Source organism: Notamacropus eugenii, chromosome 5 (genome assembly GCF_028372415.1).
Source record: "Notamacropus eugenii isolate mMacEug1 chromosome 5, mMacEug1.pri_v2, whole genome shotgun sequence".
In the NCBI taxonomy this organism is placed as follows: Eukaryota; Metazoa; Chordata; class Mammalia; order Diprotodontia; family Macropodidae; genus Notamacropus; species Notamacropus eugenii.
Genome location: NC_092876.1, coordinates 163,250,835 through 163,272,869, shown reverse-complemented (window position 1 = coordinate 163,272,869; position 22,035 = coordinate 163,250,835). Strand labels below are relative to the sequence as shown.

General features: G+C 38.3%; 1 protein-coding gene across 1 annotated transcript in view; it reads left to right on the top strand.

Moving 5' to 3' along the window:
• Nucleotides 1-4,161: 4,161 nt before the first annotated feature.
• The window catches only part of ENDOD1 (endonuclease domain containing 1), a 34,260-nt gene continuing 16,386 nt past the window's right edge, over nucleotides 4,162-22,035 (top strand). Inside the window, exon 1 of the mRNA XM_072611305.1 lies at nucleotides 4,162-4,683. Within this exon, the coding sequence (XP_072467406.1) occupies nucleotides 4,387-4,683 (297 nt within the window). The 5' untranslated portion in view covers nucleotides 4,162-4,386. The remainder of the gene's footprint in view (nucleotides 4,684-22,035) is intronic.

The window sequence follows — 22,035 nt, the reverse complement described above, 5'->3', positions numbered from 1 at the left end:
TCATTTCAAGACTTCGCTCAAACACCATCTTCTGAAGAAGGCCTTTCCATGTCTCCCAGCTACTAATGTCTTTCTCTGTCAGGTTATATTCCATCTACTGTACTTTTGCAGTGAAGGAAACTGAGGCCCATGGAGATTAAATGACTTTCCCAAAGTCATAAGTGTGGGAAGCATCAGAGATGGGTGGGAAGATCACTGCAGTTATACTGCCTGCAGCTATTCCCAACCCTGCTGTCAGCATACCCTGAAAGATGCCATCTTTGAAGGTCCCTGGACTGTGGAAATGGGAGTGAAGCCCAGAGAGCACCCAATCATGTCATGTAGGTCAGTTTTCAATACCATTCACACCCATGAAATAAACTGCTTCATCCATGAATAAGAAGATAAAATGGCTGATATAAAGGGAATTATATTATACTGGAAATAGCACAGGACTTTGAGTCAGTTCCACCTGTCACATATTAGCTGTTTGACCTGGGGTGAGTCAATATACATCCCTGATACTGGGTTTCCTTATCTATCAAGAGAGGGATAATAACTCAGTTGTTGTGAGGCTTAAACCAGACAGTATATAAATAAAGTCCTTTGTACCTGCAAAACACCATAGACCCATTGGCGGCTATTGGGGAATTCTTGGAAAACAGACAATATGAAGAATAATATATTTAGAAAAGGGTATTCAGTTAAACATTAATACATATTTTCTTAAGATATATTTTCCTGGGTGCTGTTTACACAAAAATGAAATCAGACACAATCCCATTCTCAAGGAATTTATAATCTAGTAATAAAGATAAGACATGTACATAAATACGTACTTTATAGATAAGACTTTAAAAAGTCAACCTAATTTCCATACAAAGTGCTATCAAAAATTTAAGAAGTGTCAGGTCACTTCCAGATTAGAAGAGATGACTTCATGAGGAAGATGATACCAGAGTTGAACCTCAAAAGAAAGGAAAGAATTTAAAAAGATGGTGATTAGCAGGGAGGGCATTCATAGAATCAGAGATTTAGAGCTGGAAAGGACCTTAAAAAGCAACAGATCCAACCACTTCATCTTATAAATGTGGAACCTGAGGCTAAGAGAGTCACCCAGTTAAGCAAATGCCTGAAGGAAGATTTGAATTCAGATCTTCCTGACTCCAAATCCAGTTTTTATCTATTCTGCCACTTTCAAAGGGATAACAAGAGGAAAGACAAGGGAGGGGACAGGGAAGGACAGGATGAGAATGGGGGTGTATCATTAGTTTGTTTTGCTCTAATATAATATACATAAAGGAGAGTAGCTGAAAAGGTAACTTGGAGCCAGAATGAGACTGACCTAGAATGTTAGACTGTAGAGCTGGTATTTTATTTATAGACAATGGGGAGTCAATGAAAGTTTTTGAGGAGAGGAGGTGATGTGATCTGAGAGTTTTGTACTAAAAATATGCAGCAAATGTGCTAGATGGATTGGAGATGGGAGAAACTAGTAGACAGAAGGTCCATTGGAAGCTTATTGAAATAATAGAAGATAGTATTGGTTTGAACTAGGCCAGTTACAGTGGTTGGGGGAAGAGGTAGAAATGACAGTATGTTTTGGTAGTGGAATGAAGAAAAGTTGACATCTGTTTGGATAGATTAGGTGTATGCCTGCGCTAGAGGAGGTTATAGATAAAGGGGTGGGAAGAATATTTTTTGATATTTGAATTGGTCAAAATTATTCTTGTTTGTAGTTAGCCTCTGGCTTCCAAGATTTTACCAAAGAACTAATGAAGACTTTTAGATTCTTTTCATAGAAGCTTAGAATGTTAGAGCTGAAAGAGAACTTAGAGGTCACAGTGCAATTCCTTCATTTTTCTAAATGAGGAAACTGAGGCTCAGAGAGGTGAAATGATTTGCTCAAGTTTATAAGACATTTTGGAGATATAATTCAGTAATGAATTATGAATACTGTCTATGTGTTATAGCTTCTGAAAGTTTCTCAGATCTGATATATTCTTAGAATGCAGGTTAAATAGAGGGAGAGGACAAAAGAAGAGGAAGAGGAGTAAAAGGAAGAGAGGGGGGAGAGGAAAGGAAGAAGAGAGAGAGAAAGAGAGAGAGAGAGAGAGAGAGAGAGAGAGAGAGAGAGAGAGAGAGAGAGAGAGAGAGAGAGAGAGAGAATGTCTTCCTGCCAGATATCTCATCTAAAATTAATTCTCTGAGACTAGTTTTAAACATCACCACGACCTCTGGTTCAGTTTGTCTGGAAAAAAAGATATCTCTTCCCACATTTCAGTTGAGTATGACTCATTTTTTTTTTTAAGGGCTCAAGGTCTGGCAGGAACTTAATCCTCTTACCTCAGCACACCATTTCCTCCTTTCCACCAGTCGGTTAAGTCTGGTTTTCTTGGGCTTGGTCTTTCCTGGAAAAATAAAGCCTGTGTTATGGTATAATTTCCACCTTCTCAGCTCCCTTAATTATCTCAAATGCTTTAAATCTGTTGCCTAAATATTTTTTACAAATGCTAATTTGTTCACCAGTATTCTACAAATTAAGCCAAGTAAGATATTTCAGGAATAGCAAAATGAATAAAAGCTTAATAAATTAGCCCTTATTCAGCATTGTCATTATTAAATCTGGTTTTGTTACTATTGCTTATTTCATTTCCATTCCCCAGTATATACATATGCTAGCCACCTGATTTATATATACATATGAACATATGTATATATATATACATATACATACACACACACACACACACATATATATCCATAATGGAAAAAATCGGAGTAGTGATGTGGCATTAAAACAATTTATCTTTGAAAAGTTGTTTGTTTGTTTTTAAATTACCACGATTTAGCTATGAACATAATATGGAGACATACATATGGAGCCATATGTATGACTTTTGTACAGGAGGCAAATTTCCAGCAGAGTCTTCAAAGTAGAGGAGGTATATGGATTGTCATAAAGGTGGGAAATCAAAAACCACGCCAGAGGAAAGAAGGTTAAGCTTTGAATATGGCTTATTGTACCCAAAGCATTCAAATAATAATTGGTTTAAGTCTAAACCTTTTCACCTCATTAAGACTATCAGAATAACTCAAATCTTTCTCAAACTTCTTGCTCGTGGCACTAATTCTTTGCTGGGAGGATTTGTAGCTTGCTAAGAATGATTGGAGAGACTCTTGTAAATGCATGTGGTTACAAGGATGAGTACCATACAGCTTTTGAGAAACACCAGGATGAATTATATTGCGTTTGAATTTCCATGAGTATGCTTGAATTTTATTGCTTGCATTTCACAGAAAGAACACAAAATTTATTCAATACTGTGACCAACGGATGGAAGCTGTGGTTTAGTAAATGAGAAACTCCCAAGTAGTTAGAGCAGTCTCAAAAAGGAATGTGTTACTCAGAAAGGAGCGAGTTTTCTAAGCCAAATTTTCAAACAAGTTAGGGCACCACTTCTTTAAACTATTCTTGAGGGGATTTATTTATATTTTGACTAGAGGACTAACGCCTATGACCTTTACCCTTGTCTATGATTTTCATGTACTGACACTTATGAGGAAGAAAAATAAGTGTAAATTAACTAATGGTTATCTTTTAGATAGAAGTATGAGAGTTAGGAAATTGCTAATTGTTCTTCCATTCTCCAGGCAGTTTCAGGTACCTGGTTGTGTGTGTGTGGGGGAGGGGGGGGTCTGGGGGGGGTGGGTGTGGGTGTAGGTGTACATACGTGGGTTAATTGTAAAATAATGAGATAAATTCTATGTATCACATAAAAATCAGTCTTGTTCCTTGCATTTCATTTTTTTCTCTGAAATTTTCCACTGAAGAACAACTATGTAACTATTTTACATATGCATTTACCGTGCAGTCTATAGTTAACGCTACATTTTAGATCCGTGTTAGCTCTGGACAGCACTTTCTCAGGAAAGATGTGCCATGCACCAGAACCTAGGCTTGTATCCTCATACTCTGAATTTTCTAAATTCAGACATTTATATCCTGAGCATTGGGATCAACGTCACACACACACGCCCCTTATCTCCTAGGACTCAACCTTCCTTGAAGCCTTTCCTTCTCTACACACTCGGATAGCTGCAGTCCAAGTCCTTAAAGCCATCTCCTGAGGGGGAACCCAAAGGTACAGCCTCCAGTTGCTGATTTGTCTCTGCAGCCCATGACACCCTACAGCTTCCATGCAGTTTGGCAGTGCCCTGCCTGTAGAAAGAGTCCACTCCCAGAAGGGAAGGGCTGGGTTTCGAATTTCATTTCCCTTGTAAACCATTCCCAGATTCCAATCCACTTGCAGGGCTCCTCTGCTGCTTTCCAGTCTCAGACCTCTCAGAGAGAGCCCCCAGCCCACAGAGCTGAAGGAGGGCACAGTGAATTTCAGGAAGTCCAACATGAGACCAGCATCTCTCCTTCTCCTCTGCAGCCTCTTTGTTTTCTCCTGGCTCATACAGGGCAGAATTATCCGGGAGGATGAAGCCGGTTTTGCTGAATGTAACAAGTTCTTTTATGAAGAGACCCCGCCTAAAGGATTGGCTGAGCCTTTCCACGTGAAAATCTGTCAAAAATACAACGGCAAGGAGCGCTTTGCTACCCTGTACAGCACCCAAGAAAAGATACCTGTTTACTCGGCTTTTCGATATGCTGTCTCTGGAGAGAGTAGGGAGCAGGGTTGGATGATCGAACCCCAGGTGAGTCAAACAGCTTTGTAGATATTCTGCAGTGGGACCCAAACAAGAGAAGACCGGCAATTCCTTCTGCTTCAGAATAAGGAGGGAGGGGGCCTAAATAACATGAGGGGTGATGGGCACTGCCCGGTGAAACGCTGTGCCAGAAATTGCCTTCCTCCTACCTGAATTCAAATTCTCCCCCTTCACCCCTAAGCCTTTTTACTCTGCTTAAGAAAATTGGAATTTCAGCTCATAAACTTTATAACATTTCATCCAAGTCCCTGCAACATTCAGAAATGCAGAGAGGAACCATTTGGTTCCCTGAGAGATTCTTCTTGATCTCACTTTTAATTTTTTCTGATAACTGTATTTCAAAATAATTGACTTCCTTTGTAATCCTACATATTTAATTATGCTTATTTTTTAATTTTAAAACTTTTCTCTGAAGAGTCCATAAGCTTCACCAAACTGCCAAAAGGGTCCATGACACACATATAAAAAGGTTAAGATCCACTGCTCTACACAGAAATTTATCTATATGGATGATGATGCACATACAACATTATAAGGTACTCGACTAGTATAGGTCCCATGTGATACTACCTTACATGCATACTTTGCTTTACAGTTTACAAGCTGTTTTCCTGTGAAATAGGTCATACGAGTGTTATTATGTTTTCCCTGTTTTACAAGGACACTGAGGCTCAAAAAGGTTAATGAACTTGTCCCAGATCATGCATCTCATAGAGCCAGGTTTTGAACTCAGGTTCAGTGCTTTCTCTGCTCCACTATGGAAAAGGGATAAAAGTATGATTGTATTTGTAATTGGAAAAAATAAAATACTATTTACAAAAAAAAGAAGAGGAAGATCATTTGGTCACAAGGCTTAAAAACAAAAACATGCACAATGATTTCAACTTAGAGACGTTATGAGGTATTAATTTCTTCACAATGAAGAAATTTTGGAATTTGGAGGAGTGTTTCCTGTTATTCATTGTATTTTTATCTCCCATTCTACATTTGGGAAAATATCAGGAATTGTCAAATTGAGAAAAAAATTTAAGAAACTTTTGGATTTTTAAAAAAAGGAATAACAAAGGCCTAGGGAATGTCTCTACCTATTGGCTTGGTAAGAAGGACAAAATAATTGTCCCCAATTCTTCATTTCTTCAGTATCAACCCCAAGGATTCAGAAATCAAGCCTTCATCTGTCAAGTCACCCCCTGCAGTGGGCTATGTCAGCCAACCAGAGGAATTGAAATGGCCCTCCACACTTAGCCTTCTGTCCCATACCTTCTCCCCAACCTGGTATACTACTTCTAAGGCATTGTGGTATTGACATGTACATGCATACACACATACATACAAACACTGTCTCTCCCTCTTGCAGAAGCCAATAACTCCTCACCTAGAGACAGGGTTTCCCATCACTCTCCACTTGCCCAACCTTCTTACCCTTGTCCACCTTGATGCCAAATCCTTCCCAAGCCTTCTGATGTAATAAACACACCCTAGCCCAACCTGTTCCTGATCTCCATAGCCTGTACCCCCTCCAGCCCCACCCAGATGAATACCAAGACAAGCATCTGGGTTTTCCATTCTTAGAATGAGTTTATTTGGAAGCCTTGAAATATAGCTGCTATCTTGTAATATCTTTTAAGTGCTCATTGTATAAATACATCACCATAGAAGCCACCTCTCCTCCACCATCCCATACTAGGAAGATATAAAGGAATAAGAATACACAGGAAACACGATGTGTTCATAAACACAGAGAGGAAAAAAGTGATCAGAGTGGAATGGGCCTTCAGAAACTTTCTAGAGGAGGTGAGTTTTGAGTAAGAATGGAGTGCAAGAGGCATTGGCTGACAAAGGAAGGAGGTGGTCCCAGGTGAAGGGAAGAACATCTGCCAAGGGATAAGATCAGGAACAAGCAAATTACATACAGGACATAGTAAGCTGATCAGTCTAGTCAGAATAGGAAGTCTGTAGTGGGGAATAATGAAAAGAAAGGTTGATGAGATAGTTGAGAGAGGGAAAAAGTTGATAAAGGAACTCCAAGGGCAGGCTGAGAATTTCCAAAAGGCTAAATAAGGAAGTACATGGTAGTGGCGGGTATTGGAAAGTACAAGGTCTAAGAATTGGGAGACCTGGTTTAACGTCCTGGTTCCGTGCTTGTGTCCTTGCCTCTGTGCCAAGCTATGTAACCTTGGACAAATTGCTTAGTATCTCTGAGACTGCATTTCATAGAATCAAAGAAATTTCAAATTTGGAAAGAAACTTAGAGGTCATGCAGAACAACATTTACCTAAAACATGAATCTCTTCTGTAACATCTGGCAAGTTGCATGCATCCATGTAACGTAACATGCATCCAGCTTCTGCTGGAGCATCTCTATTGAGAAGGAACTTGCTGCTGCTTGGGATAGGCCATTCTGTTTTTGGACAGCTCCAGTTGTTAGGTGGTTAGCTGATATACTGAGCCAAAATCTTTCTCCCCTCAATTTCTGTTACTGATCCTAGTTCTGCCTTTGGAGATCAAGCACGTAAGTCTAATTCCCCTTCACTTAATAGTCGGGATTTATTTACATGTCGTCTCCCCCTTTAGCCTGGAAGGTTCTTGAAAGCAGGGACTGTCTTTTATCTTTTTTTGTATCTTCAACTTGTAGCTCAGCACATAGTAGATGCCCAATAAATGTTTAGTGAAGCTGACTGAACAAGTTTTTTAAAGCAGCTACTACGTTCCAGGCACTGTGCTAGAGATGAAGAGTCCTTCAGATAGTTGAAGTTGCCTTTACTTTAAAGGACTAGATAATTTCTTAGCTCTTGATTCCTTCTGTGCTTTCTAGAAATTAGAAGTTAACTTTTTGTGATATACTTGTTGGAGTACTGTAGAGCATGATGAGAATTTGGCTACTTGAGCAGAGATACCCAAGCCCTGCCTCAGTCAGCATTGTGTCTGATCCAAGTATCTAATTAGGTCAGAACACTTTATGTCTTATATGGTGCCTCATACCTGCACTGGCTAAGGGCATTGCATCTGCCTGCAAGCCATATATGCTGTACCAAGAACCATTTCTGTGGACAACTTAACTAAGAGCCAGACTTCTGAATGCAGCCATTCTTTCATTCATTCATCAGTCAAGAAGCATTTGTTAAAGGGTTTAATATGTGTCAGGCACTGTGATAGGAATCGGGGATATAAAAGTCAAAAAATCCAAGACATGATCTGCCCTCTAGGAGTTTATATTCTACTGGAGGGAGGGAGGGGGGATGCTACATATACTCGTAGAAGTAAATACACAGTACGTGTAAGGTAAATAAAACATAATTTGTGGGGAGAGGGGAGGTGAAGAACATTAACTATGGAAGGGATCCCATCCTTACACACAATGTCTTTTATCTCTTTGCCTTTGCAATTGATGTCCTCCCATGACTAGAATCCTATCGACCTTCACCTTTGCTGTTTAATTTCCCTGGCTTCCTTCAAATCTCAGATCAAATCCTACTTTCTCCAGGAAACCTTTCCCACTTGCCTTCCTCTCTGAGATGATTGCCTTCTATATCTTTTCTAGGTTCCTAGCTTTTTGCAATGTTGCTTTTCCCTTGGATGCTTCTTGATGGCAGAAATAGTTTTTGCTTTTTTTTTTTTATTTTGTATCCTCAATGCTTAACATAGTTCCTGGAACATAGTAAACATTTAATAACTTTTTAAAAAAATAATTGATTGCTTAGTTGATGGTAGATGGCAGCTTTGAAGGAAGCTAGGAATTCTGCTGTAGGAGGCAGAGCTGAGGAGGGACAACAATCAGGGGACAGCACTGGCAAAAGCACATCAGGAAACAGAATGCAGCGTATAAAAAACATCAGAAGGGCCAGTTTGGTTAGAAGGTGTGTAAGAGGGAGGACTGTGTCATAATCTGTCTGGCAAGGTCAGCTGGAGCCAAATTATGAAAAGCTTTAAATGTGCCACAGAGTTGGCATTTTATCTTAGCCACAATAGGAAGCCACTTATGAGTTCTGAGGAACAACTGTAGTATGGTATGGGAAGAACACTGAGTTTTAAATCAGAAGACCTTGGTTTGAACCTGAGTTTTACCACTGGACAGTGGTCTGACTTTTACAATTCACTTAAACTGCTCTATGCCTCAGTCTACTTACCTGGAAAAAGGGATGACACAAACCTCTTGCCTCACAAGAGTGTTGAGCAAATCAAATGATGTAATATCCATAAAGGACTTTTTTAACCATAAAGTAGGATACAAAGATCAGCTAGCTATGATGAAGGAGGACAAAAGCAATATGATTTTCAACAGAGTTGAAGAACACATAACAGCTCCCTATGTCTTATGCCCACTAAGGTCAATTTGTCAATTAGTATTTATTAAGTACCCACTATGTGCCAGGCCCTTTGCTAAGCACTGAGGGTGCAAAGAAGGGGGACAATATAAAAACAATCATGTACAAACAAGATATATGCTGGATAAACTAGATGTAATCACAGAGGGAAGCCTCTGGCATTAAGGGGGATTGGGAAAGACTTCTTAGAGATGGTGATATTTTAGGTAGGACTTTAATATCAAGCTCCATTACAGAGAGATACTTAGCTCTGAGGTTCACATTTTGTTTGGCATAAAATAATTCATGACTGTGAATCACTTCAACCTAGGACACACTTTTATGAGGTCAGCATTATTATTAGGCCCTCATCATCCAGGGGAGGAACAAAGACAAAAGGGAAGCTTCGCCCTTGCCTAAGGTTATTGAGTGAGTCAGTGACAGAGCTGTGGATCTCAGGTTCCCAGAGAGAGAACCCTGGGAATACATCTTTGAATGAGCTAGATCTTTTCAATTACATTGACTGAACCAAAGGAAAATCTGGGAGGGGGGAAGGGGGAAAGGGAGAGGGTGCACCTTCTGGAGGCATAGGAAAATAGAAAACTTGCTATGAGGAAAGTAGTGTTATTTGATGGAGCAAATACAAACCTTGGCTTAACTGAAGACTTGATTCCTCTTGACACAACCTGTGGCCTTGGGAAGGTCACTTAACCCTTTAAAGTCTCAGTTCCTTCCTCTAAAAATTCAGAAGGTTTGACTAGATGATCTTTGAGGTATCTTCCAGTTGTAGACCTTTGACTCTATAACTTTCACCATGGAAACTGAGAAAATATATATATGTATGTATGTATGTATATATGTATGCACATATATATGTGTATATGAATACATATATACATATATATACCAAAAACCCTGTAAAATATGCGACTTAGGAGCATGCTGGAGAAGACAAGTGTATGCAGATAGTCTTCCATGATGGATCTGAAACACAAGGAACTAGCATCTAGTATTCTGACATCACTTTCCCATTGCTAGGATTCAATTTTTTTTCTAGTCTCTGGACTACTGGAAGTAGGACAGAAGACGCCCACAACTTCCCCCACTTCTACTTGTAATAGCCACTGGGGGTTGGAGAAGAAGACAGGTGATGGTTATAAGCTGTTTAAAAATATAAAGATAATGTTGCTTTTGTTGAGACTCCAGTGAACAGTATTACTACTAAACTATAATTTACCCCTATTTTGTTGAGAAAATCCAATGAGATAATGTCTGTAAAGGGCTTCCTAAACCATAAAGTAGCATATGAAGATCAGCTAGCTGTTAAGAAGGAAGACAAAAGGAAGCTTTTCAGCAGGGTTGAAGAGCATGTCACCAAAAATGACTTCCTCATTGACCAGCCAGCCATTACAAAGATGCTCTGATAGCATCTTAGGCATGTCGTTGAACTGCCATCAGTGTGTAGTTTCCTCATTTGCAAAATGAGGGATTCAGACTGATCCCATGATCTCTTAGAATACCCGGCACAGAGCCTTGAACAGAAGAGGTACATGGTAGATAGTTAGGGAATGAAGGCATGAGTTAGTTGATGGAAAATGTGAGCTCTATTTGCCCTATCTCTCTCTACTGAACAATCAAGAAGCCAATTGCTGAAAAGGGAATGATTCCATTATACAAACATGGTGAGCAATGACATTCCAATCCATTGTGTTGTGTCCTGGGTAAAACTAGAAAGCTAAGTGGGGTTTTGTCCAAAGTAAATCCTTCAGGTCTTCTTTCCTACTATGATACATATAGTTGGGAAACAAATTCTTTTTCTGAGGATTTTTCTGAGCTCTCTATGCTGCATTTAATGATTATTTTTCCTTTACATCTTACTGTTTCAGGGTGATTTAAATCTCAACTTTAGGAATAATTTAAAGATCCTTGCAAAATACTAGAAAGTAGTTTATCCTATCATTATCTAAGCCAGTCTGATGATGAAATCTCTTCCAGCTTCCATCTACATAATAAGGTCCAACTCCAGATAATCAGAATTTACACATCTTGTCTTTGGCATATGCCACTTCCACATGGACTGAATGAAGCATCTGCCAAGTTCACTGTATTGACTGCATGGTTTAGTATGTTGTAGATGCGGCCAAAAAAAAAACCCCCAAAAACCCCAAAACCTCAGCTTGAGGCTTGCATTAACCCAATCTATCATTCATCCTGATTTAATTCTAGCTGCATGGACAGATAAATATTTCCTAGAAATATAACAAATATAATTTTGTTTTTTTAATTCAAATTGCATTTCTTTTTTTTGAAATATTAACTCTAAAAAGAAAAAGATGAAGAAAAAAATACTTCTCTTATTCCCAATTGCCAGAAGTTTATATATGCTTTTAGAAGTTTATATTTTCTAATCCAGCTTTTAGGATTGCTGTTGACCAAAAAAGATTTGGAACAACATTGCTAAGTTCTATTTTTTCTTTATGATTCATAGCATTTTTCTATAAGTTTTCCCCTAGGACCTCTAGGACCATAAAATGTGACAGGTCTCTCAGTAATAATTTATCTCCTGCTGTGCATATACATTTGGCTGTTGAGAAAAGGAGAAGAATAGAGAAATTAACTCCAGAGGATTATTAGGAGAGCCCAGAATAAAAAAGAAGCCAATTACCTCATTCTAGTTATGCATTTTAATATAATTCAGGTATTCTGTGTCCAAAAGAAGTCACACTGAAGCTAAGAAAAAAATTTAGTCAAATACATGTTTACCTTGCTTTATATCATAAATGTGTTATTGACATGTCAAAGGCATATCAGTGTTTTGGTTTTTTTAAAATAAATCAAACAATTTTTTGCTGATTTATGTTATAATTTTAGAGATGTTTGTATTTCAATTCAAGTACAACACTGAGTTTATAAAAATGAAATCAGACACAAAGAGTTTACAATTTCTGCTTTCCAATTAGTATAGACTCCAGATACTCCAACCTCACCCCTTCCCCCTCGCCCTGTCCAAGCTCCTCAGACTTTTTGCCAAGTAGTTAATGATCTGTAACCAAAGTAACGGTTGAGGAGAGTTCTTATTTAAAGAAATTCTATATGAATACAAATAATCACGTTCCAAGTACTATTCATTTTGTAAATTCATATTTTTTATTTATCCATGTTTTTTTTTTCAAAGACCTTAAACATATCTGTGAGGTCAGCAACATTAGAGCACATCTGGACAGTTGCCAGCATTAGAACTGTACATCTGTTAATTACAGGTTATCAATGCCTTCTTCAGACGCATCATTGTGAATATAGGCAAGGTTGATAAACATTTTGACAGATTAGTAAAAATCCTCTTTTTAAAGAGAATGTAGATTCATAGACTCATATGATCACAGAGATCATGTTAGAGCTACAAGGACTTTTAGAGATCACCTAGTCCAAAACTCATTATATAGATGAAGAAATTTAGGCCCTGCACTTCTTGATAACATAGTACAAGAACTTGCCTAGAAAAAACTGGTGATGCAATGGACCTATGCTAGTCCTGGAGTCAGGAAGATTCTGAGTTCAAATCTAGCCTCAGACACTAGCTGTGTGACCTTGGACAAGTCATTAACTTTTGTTTGCCTCAGTTTCCTAAACTGTAAAATGGGGATAATAATAGGACCTCCATCACAAGGTTATTGTGAGGATCAGGTGAGATAATATTTGTAAAAAGGGCTTAGTACAGTGCTTTACACACAGTGGGCTCTTTATAAATGCTTATTTCCTTCCCTATATAATCTTCATAGATCACCACTATAAAGGTCATCACCACAAATAAAATCGCCCAGTTATGACATTTGACTGTCTGGAAAGGCAGTCATTTTGTAATCATCATCATCATTATTGTCTTTTTTGCTATTGTCTTTCATTTATATAGCATATGAAGGCTTTCAAAGTCCTTTTACATAAATTATCTCACCTGATTCTAACAACAATCCTGTGAGATAAATGGTATTATTATCCTCATTTTACATATGAGGAAATTGAGGCTGGAAAGAGATTAATTTATTTGCCCAGAGTCATATAGCTAGTGAGTGTTTGAGATGGGATTCAAATTCAAGTGGATTCCAAGTCCTATGCTCTATCCACTATATACTCCACACTCTCTCTGTACCTCATTTGGAAACTAATGAGAATGTGTGTCAGCAGTGTGAGAACTTGCTTATGTGATTAGATGAGAAGTGGAGCTGCAAGATTTGGTGTTGATGGAGAAGGCTAGAAAGGGTAGGAGGAGCCTTTCAGCCAAGGTTGCCAAATACTGGGGGATAGTTAGGATCCTACCTGAGCCACAGTTTCAGATGGATTTTCTCACTGGCAAAGCAAGTTATTTGAAAGGGATTCAGAATTCCTCCCTCCCTCCTTTCCTCCCAGTAGTCAAAATTTAAGCATCTCTGGTTTCCCCAACAACAGCAGAAATATAAGTTATATAAAAGTATACACACACAACTGTGTGCCATTCTGCTTGTACAATATGAGAGACTTCCTATAACCCTGTTCCAAGTCCCTTTGAGTCTTAGAAGATCTCACTGCACATTCCATCAATTCCAATTTCTCTCCCACTTTTCTACAACTAAAGAGAACACTCAATCATGAAAAGACATCCTGGGGAGTTCTCCATCTCAGAGAATTTGCATTTTGTCCCAGGTTTTAGTCTGTTTTCTCCTTATAAGATATAATCTCGTCGTCTATCGCCACAACAGCTTTTGCATGCCTGCCCTTCTCTCGACTCTCAAAGGCCACCACTCTAGCGCAGGACCTCCTTGCTTTTCCCCTGGATTATGGTAATAGTCTCCTAATTGGTCTCCCTGCTCCAAATCAACCTGTAAATGGTGCCACAGCAATGTTCTTAAAATTCAGGTCTGACCATGCCATTTTCCAACTCAACAAATTCCCTATTACCTCTAAAATAAACTATAAACTCTTTTATTTAGGATTTAAAATTCTTCACTACCTGGCCCCATCAGCTCTTTCAGCTTTATTATACCACACACCATTCCACACACTCTATATGACCTATTTGCTTTTCTTCACATAGGACTATTTATGTCTAGGCTCCATTCCTTTACACTGGCTGCTCCTTTCTTCCAGGAATGCTCAGACTCAGCTCAAATTTCATTTCTGTCGAAGGCCTTTCCTGGTCCTCCAGTTAATAGTGCCTTTCTCCCCAAACTTACTTTATATCTACTTTGATGTCTATCTAATATAGACACATACTATCTCTTCCATTCAAAATTAAACTCTTTGAGGGCAAAGACTATTCCATTTGTCTTTTTATTTCCAGTGTCTAATATAGTGCCCTTTATACATAGTAAGTGTTTAATAAATATTTTTTGATCGATTGATTGTTGATTCTGTCCACTGCAAAGAGCCACAGAGGAATCTCCTTGGAGTTTAGAGTGGGGTAGAAAAATAGACAGGAGGGAGTTATAGAGCTGATGGAAATCTCAGAGTTGTTGAGTTTCAGGCTTTCCAAATGAATGAGGGGCTGCTCCAGGAGTGAAATAATAATAATAGTTAATAATAAACAAGAAAGACAGACAGACACACACACACACACACACAGACATTAGTAGTAAGCAGGCAAGAGATAGTATCCTATCCATGTTATATTTCTCAGCCACAAAAATCCCAGTTTTCTTTAAACTTCTCCACTTTTCTGGATTCCTTTTACACTAATATGGGACCTTTGTGTTTTTTATGTATTTTAGGAACTTATTTATTTGTTTTTTCAAAAAAAAAACAATAGTAAGTTTCTCTTAAAATTCATTAGTCGTATTTTAAAAAATATAGTAGCTTTCTATAAATTCTTTTGCAGTGTGTACTTATGTTACTTTCCTCTTATTTAGGAGTTACGTCCTATATATGAAGGTGAGTTGATCTCGATTTGGTTCATATGATACTGACTAGTTTGGAAAGAATGGGACCTTTAGTGTCTTCTTTGCTTGGTTGCTGGCTGGCACAGTCTACTCCAACAACATATCTAATCAGAGTCATTTGGTGCCCTTCATAAAAGTTAACGTGTCTACACAGGACACCTGAATTTCCCATTGTGTTCAATCCAGTAACATTTGATTGAGAGAAAAGATTAATCCAAACAAGATTGTTTTGCTGAGTTGACAGGTCTGTTGACATATGTATTTGGGTCACACAGTTACCTAGTAGCCAGGTGTTGATAGTTATAATAAAGGGATAGATACCATTGTATCACATAGAACTAACATTTGAGAAGCAGGAAAGAAAGTCTGTTTTGTTCTTTGATCCCACCTTTACTCTGAAGATGGAGCAGACATCCTAAGTAGTGGGGCCAATGGATCATTATAATCACTTCACGTACTGGTTTGATTGATTTTTATTTAATGCATGTGTTGATACATTTTAAAGATGTTGCTGTTCCATTGATGGCCATTTTGTTTCCTTAATTCACTGTTTCTCAAACTAATCTGGCCACTGACCACATCTGAGACTTAAAGTATGTTGATGGTATAATGACCTCAAAAATAGAGATATGAGAACTCAACTCCCCCCTCCCTTTTTTTGTCAGGGAACTGGAAACTAGGAATATGGAACGTTTCATGTAATGTGGACTTAATTGAGATGACAGTTAATGAGGAAGGGGACAAACATTTATTAAAGTACCTACTACTATGTACCACAGGTGGCAGCTGGCACAATAGATAGAGTGCTGAGCTTGGAATCAGGAGATCTGAGTTCAAATCCAACCTCAAAATACATCCTAGCTGTGTGATCTTGGACAAGTCACTTAATCTCTCTTTGCTATGGAGAAGGAAATGGCAAACCACTCCAGTTTTTTTGCCAAGAAAATTCCATGAGTTGGAAACAACTGAACGACAACAATGTACCAGGCACCGTGCTAAACACTTTACAGAAATTATCTTGTGTTCTTCTGTCCCTGTTAATATTGCTAACGGTAGTTAAAATTATGTTAAAATGTAACATTTTTATTACAGTAAGATTTCATAGAACCTTGAATAGTGTCTCTCAGAGGTAATGGAACTGTCTCCCAAGATTTGTACAAGGAGGATAGAATTTTGTCGGGATTTTGAAAAGTTCTGCCCAGTCCAGCAGCATCTTCTTTCCTGCCCCTCTCTCACACCACTCTCCTTCACACTATATATAGTCCCGTACAACTGGACTATTCTTCGTCCCCCAACTTGGCCTGTGCTTTTCTGCCTCTGTATTATTGCTCAAACTGTTTTTCTGCCTGGAGTGACCTCTCTCCATTTTTATTTCTGCCTACTTATTTAATTCTTACTCATCCTTTAAATACCACCTCCTTCAAGAAGTCGTCCCTAGACCCATATAAGATTGCATGCTGTCTTGGGGGGAAGGAGAGGGAGGGGGAGAAAATTTAAAATTTATGGAAGTGATTGTTGAAAACTGAAAAATAAATTAATTTTAAAAAAGAAGTCTTCCCTGATTGTATCTACTCCACCTTTTATTTTACACCTCTCTAATGCACTATTTAGAGGCAGCTAGGTGGTGCAGTGGATAGACTTGGAGTCAAGAAGATTCATCTTCCTGAGTTCATATCTGGTGTGACCCTGGGAAAGTCACTTAATCCTGTTTGACTCAGTTTCCTCAACTGTAAAACAAGCTGGAGAAGAAAATGGGAAACTACTCCAGTATCTTTGCCCAGAAAACCCCAAATGGGATCATGAAGAATTGGGCATGACTGAAAAATGACTAAACAACAATTAAAAATGCACTATTTATCATGCATGTTATGGTTATCTTTGTATGCATCTTATGTCTTTGCTAGAGTATAAACTCAAAGGCAGCTAGATGCTATTGGGTAGAGAGCTGAGATGGAAGTCAGGAACACCTCAATTCTGAGGGAGTCATCTAATCGCTGTGTGCCTCTTTCCTTATCTGTAAAATGAGGGAGTTGGACTTGATGACTTCTAGGGTCCCTTCCAGCTCCCCATCTGTAACAAGAAATTGTGACTTGTCTAAAATTTACATTTGCCTTATCATGAAGCACTAGGGCCTGTGCACAGTAGATATTTAACAAACTGAATGAATGAATATAAAAGCATTTTAAAGCACTAATTCAGCATTTACTATGTGCAAAGCACTATGTTAAGAGTGAGGGATGGCAGTTAAGGCAGTTTTAACTACAAGTGGGATAGAAGGTCTCATGGTCTTTAAGGTGCAACGAATGATTTAGCAATGGTAAGGAGGGGGAGAAGTATGGTGCTGGGGAATGTTTAACAAGCAGGGGCATGACACACTTTTAAGATTAATTTACATTATTAATATTTTCTCCATCATTCATCGTTTCTCCATCTTAAGTCTACCAGGGATACACAAACTGGCCCAACTACTCTCTCACTAAGGCTGGTTTTTACATTTTTAAATACAATAAAACTTTATTTACAGATAGGAAACTTTTCTTAGCTCTGGGAGCACACAAACAGGTTTGGGTCACAGGCCTAGTTTGTTTGGAGTCCTTGGACTGAGCCTGTAGTTAGCTAACCTCTGACACTCTCAGACAGTTAAAATAATAAAGCACCAATTGGTAGTATCTGCTGAGGCATAAATGTTCTCACTGAAAATTTAATAATCAGCTAATTTCCAACACTTTCCTGGCAATGCATCTTCTTTTATGTCATATGTAATAACAAAATCCTATCTGTTTCTAATTTTGAACCATTTGATGGTTTATGGTGCTGAAGACTTTCTTATCTCGGTCTTCAATAGCTGTGATTGCTAAGCGGGCAGGGTCTTTCACAGTTGTTGTTGATCCTATGTATAGGAATTGTTTTCCTGGATTAAAGGCTGTTGGGGCTGGGCTGGAAGCAAGGCTGGGGCTAGGGAGTAGTGGAGGATGGTGGGTATTCCTGGAACTCTGGGGCTTACTTGCTCATAAGTAATAGTCCTAAAATTTTAAACTGTCATAAGAATTGAAAGGCTTCATTCTATTCCTGGTATCATCCTTAGTGCACGATCCAATTTGGTCAACATTTTGGTACCAAACGTTCTCTAATGGTTAAATAGGCCTTAAGTTACTTGCTTGCTTTTTGCCACAGATGTGTGAGTAAAGTGATGAAGGCTTATGAAGTATCGGGTTGAGAAGGATAAAGAAAAGAATAAGAATCTAAGTCCACAAGTCTCAAGAAAGTGAGGGGAGAAAAGAAAAAGACAAAATTACTAAGATCCAAAACAGATCATGCAAGTGCAGAGCATAGTAAGAATTCAGATGAAGGAGAGGTCACTTCCAGCTTGGGAATTAGGGTTTTACATTCTGTGTACCCCATCTCCCCCAAGAATATCTCCCTTGCCTGAAAAGCATGAAGTCCTTACTTCTGCATCTTAGAGTTCCTGGGCTTTGAGGGGCTCGATGAAGTGCTGACTCCTATGGTAATGTCTTTCTTATCTTCAGTCCCACCCCAGCAGCTGCTCTCTCCTTCCTTAAATAACCATGTGCATCATCCTTAGCTGCTTACCCAGTGTTTCCCCCAGTAAAATGTAAACTTGAGGGCACACACTCTTGGTTTGTATCACTAGCACAATGGCTTCCCCAATGCCTTGTACATTGTCTTGCATGTAGTGTATGCTTTAGAAAAGCTTATTCTATTGAAATAGAGGAGAACGGTGCAAAGCACCACGGGAGAATGGAGACATCATTTCAATGAATAAAACTAAAAGCCAAGAATCATCCGTCCTCTGGAAATGAAAATAATACCCAGTATGGAAACTAACCTGCTGTGAATAAGAAAAGAAACCTAAGCAGTAGAAATGATGTAAGCTGAGAAGCTAAGAAGTCCTATATATGTTTGAAAAGAACTGGCTCTTTTTACTAGGATTTACTAAGAAAGCTCGAATCCTGGAGTTTTTACAAGTAAAAGTTGCCTAAAAAAATAAGTCCTAGATCTATTTTTTGATACAGGTCAGTTTACTGAACTAATAGTAACATCTAAAATTTACATAATGCTATGCTTTCAAAAGTTTTCCATAATGATCTAGCTATATGCACTATATATATTTATATTTTGTATACATGCATTTCAAAAATTAATTACATGTATTTATGCGCATTTATTCCTATACAGTGTTGCTTATGATTTATTTATACATATTGAAGTTATATGTGTAATATATACATATATGATGTGAATACATTCTGCTTTCATACCATACATATACTATACACATTATATATTATCCATATACTATACACATATTCAAATCCAGTCTCAGGCAATCACTTGCTGTGTGACACTGGGCAAGTCATTTTCCCCTCAGTTTCCTCATCTGTAAAATGGAAATAATAATAGTACCTACTTCACAGTGTTGTTGTGAGGATCAGATGAGATGTATGTAAAGTTTTCAGCACAGTTCCTGGCACATAGTAAGCTCTATATAAATGTTATCTATTTTTAATTAATCTCATCCTGATCCTCATAATAGCCTTGTGAGATTAGTAGTGCAAATAAAGGATGTAAAAGTTGAACAGGATATTAATCCGACTGCCTGATTTTACAAATGCAGATGCTGAGGCCCTGAAAATTTAAATGATGTTGACAAAGTGGTGGAACGGGGATTAAAACCCAGATTTCTTGACTCTTGTAAAACTGAGTCTCAGAGTTTAAGCAACTTGTCTAAGGCCACCCAGTCAGAAAGGGATAGTGTTGGTCCTTCAGTCTAGGGCTCACTAATTACAAACTCCTTGTACATTTCACTCCTTATGTAATCTTGGCCATTGGGTTCCAAGCAGGAAGAATGATCTGTTACTATTATGTTTCCGGAAGTTACAAATGGTTGTCTTTCATATTCTTTTGTTTTGCCGGGAGAAAAAAAAGACATGAATACAGGGCACCATTCCATTATCTCTTTTTGCACTGCACCCCTGGTTTAGAGAGAAGATTTGCTTCTTTTCTGTTTTTCTCTTTGGTCATTTTTCTTTCTCCAATAAGTAAGCATTGGAAGAAAAAAAGGCAAAAGGATGGGGGTAGGGAGGGGGGAAAATTTCCTTTTTTTTCCTTTCCTTTTAAAATAATGATGTTTTAATTCTACTAAAGAAATTTTCATTTCCCGGGAAAGGGTAGATGTTTTAGAAGCCAAAGGAAAAGAACTTTGGTGTCAATCTTCTCCATCTCCACCCACCAAGTAGGTCAGTTTTAGACTTTATTCCTTTTTTTAGAGATGAAGATTCTGGCACACAATAAATCAAGTCCCTCCCCAAGCTTGATCTCTCTGTTCTCCACCCTCCTCTTTATCTACCTCCTCCCATTTCTTCAGTTCTACTGATACCCTGACTCCTAGAGGGGAAAAGGTAGTTCCTTCCTGGAATCTTAATTTATACTAATTCTTTCCATGGTTTGTTCTGATAGGCCTTATAAAAAGTCCTCTGATCTTTGTTGCTTTCTAGTGCCATCAGAAACGCATTTTACAGGATCTAAGGAGAACCTGGGACCTCCACAGTGCTTTGCATGTATGAGCCTTTGGCTCTTAGGTTTTTACAAAGAAAGAAACATGGGTCCAAGGGGCAACCTGATAGCAAAATAATCCCCTTTATGTCCATGAAGAAATACTTTTTTAGAGTCCCTGACTTTATGCTGTAGGAACAAAAATATTTCCTTTGTTCTTCTCTCCGCTCCATTCTTCTTCCAGTAACTCTTCCACTGAAATAGAAATAGCCTGAAAAATTACGTAGGTAATTGAACCACAGGGTCAAGAGGGAGCTGGAAAGGACATCTAATTTATACTGTCTTGTCCGGAAGTGCCTGGACTAAACCATCCTGGCAGATGCTTCTTTATCTTTGACTTAAAATTCTCCAGGGAAGGAGATTCCATAGCTTCCCTTTTGTGTTTAATAGCCCTGTCAAGAAGGCTTTTTTTTTTATGCTAGACTTCTGTTGTGTTGTTACCCTTAATAGTAATTTATTTTTTTTTCCAATTACATGTAAAGATAATTTTCAGCATTAGTTTTTGTAAGATTTTTGAGTTCCAAATTTTTCTCCCTCCCTCCCAAAGACAGTAATCTCATATAGATTATACATGTACAATCCTGTTAAACGTATTTCCAAACTGGTCATGTTGTGAAAGAAGAATCAGAAGAAAAGGGGAAAACTATGAGAAAGAAAAAAAAGCAAAAAAAAAAAGAAAATAGTATTCTTTAATCTGTATTCACACTCCATAGCTCTTTCTCTGGATGTGGATAGCATTTTCTTATGCTGAACTTTAAACCTACAATCACTCTCCATCTTTGTGTAATCACTTAAACATTTAGAGACTATAATTAAGCCCTCTCCACTTCTCTCTACCTTTTCTTCTCCAGACCATGTAATTTCAATTCTTTAGCCTTTCTGCAGAGATCATTTTGGTCAGAATAACCTAAGATTGGGGTTCTGTGAAATAGCCCTCGGTGCAGCAGCGAATTCCCTCAGTCTTTATAGAGGTACAGCAGTCTGTAGGTCCAGGTCAATTTCTTTAAAGAGGCAGCCCCAGACTGGCTGTTTGTGACATGACCTTACTGTTCCCTTCTTTAGGCTGATTCCTCATAGACTCACTGAATGAGCGTTTCTTGGATGCCATTCTTCCTCTCTAAATCCCTGTTTTAGAGCAGTCTGCTGTTCATGTTTTAAGCACAAAAACAAACTGCTTACAGGGCCTGGAAAAAAATCATCCTGGTAGGTGGATAAAAATGTTCTTTTTATTGTTTCCTTTCTGTTATTGTTACTGGCTTTGTCTTCTTCAAAACTTTGTCAGACAAAATGTTGTACTTGCAAATTCATTCTTGAGAACAAAGAACAAATCCTTAAGGGAGGTATGGAGATATAGTGGAAAGAATGATGGTTTATTTGGAGTGGGGATGTGGGTTCAAATCCTCTGCCACTTTTTACTTGTAAGACTTTGGGCAAATCACAGCCTTCTTGTGCCTCAGTTTCTTTATCTGTCAAATAAAAGGACTGGTCCTCTAAGGTCTTTTTTAGTTCTAAATCTATAACCTTATCATCTTTAGTGAAACAGAAGGTTAAGC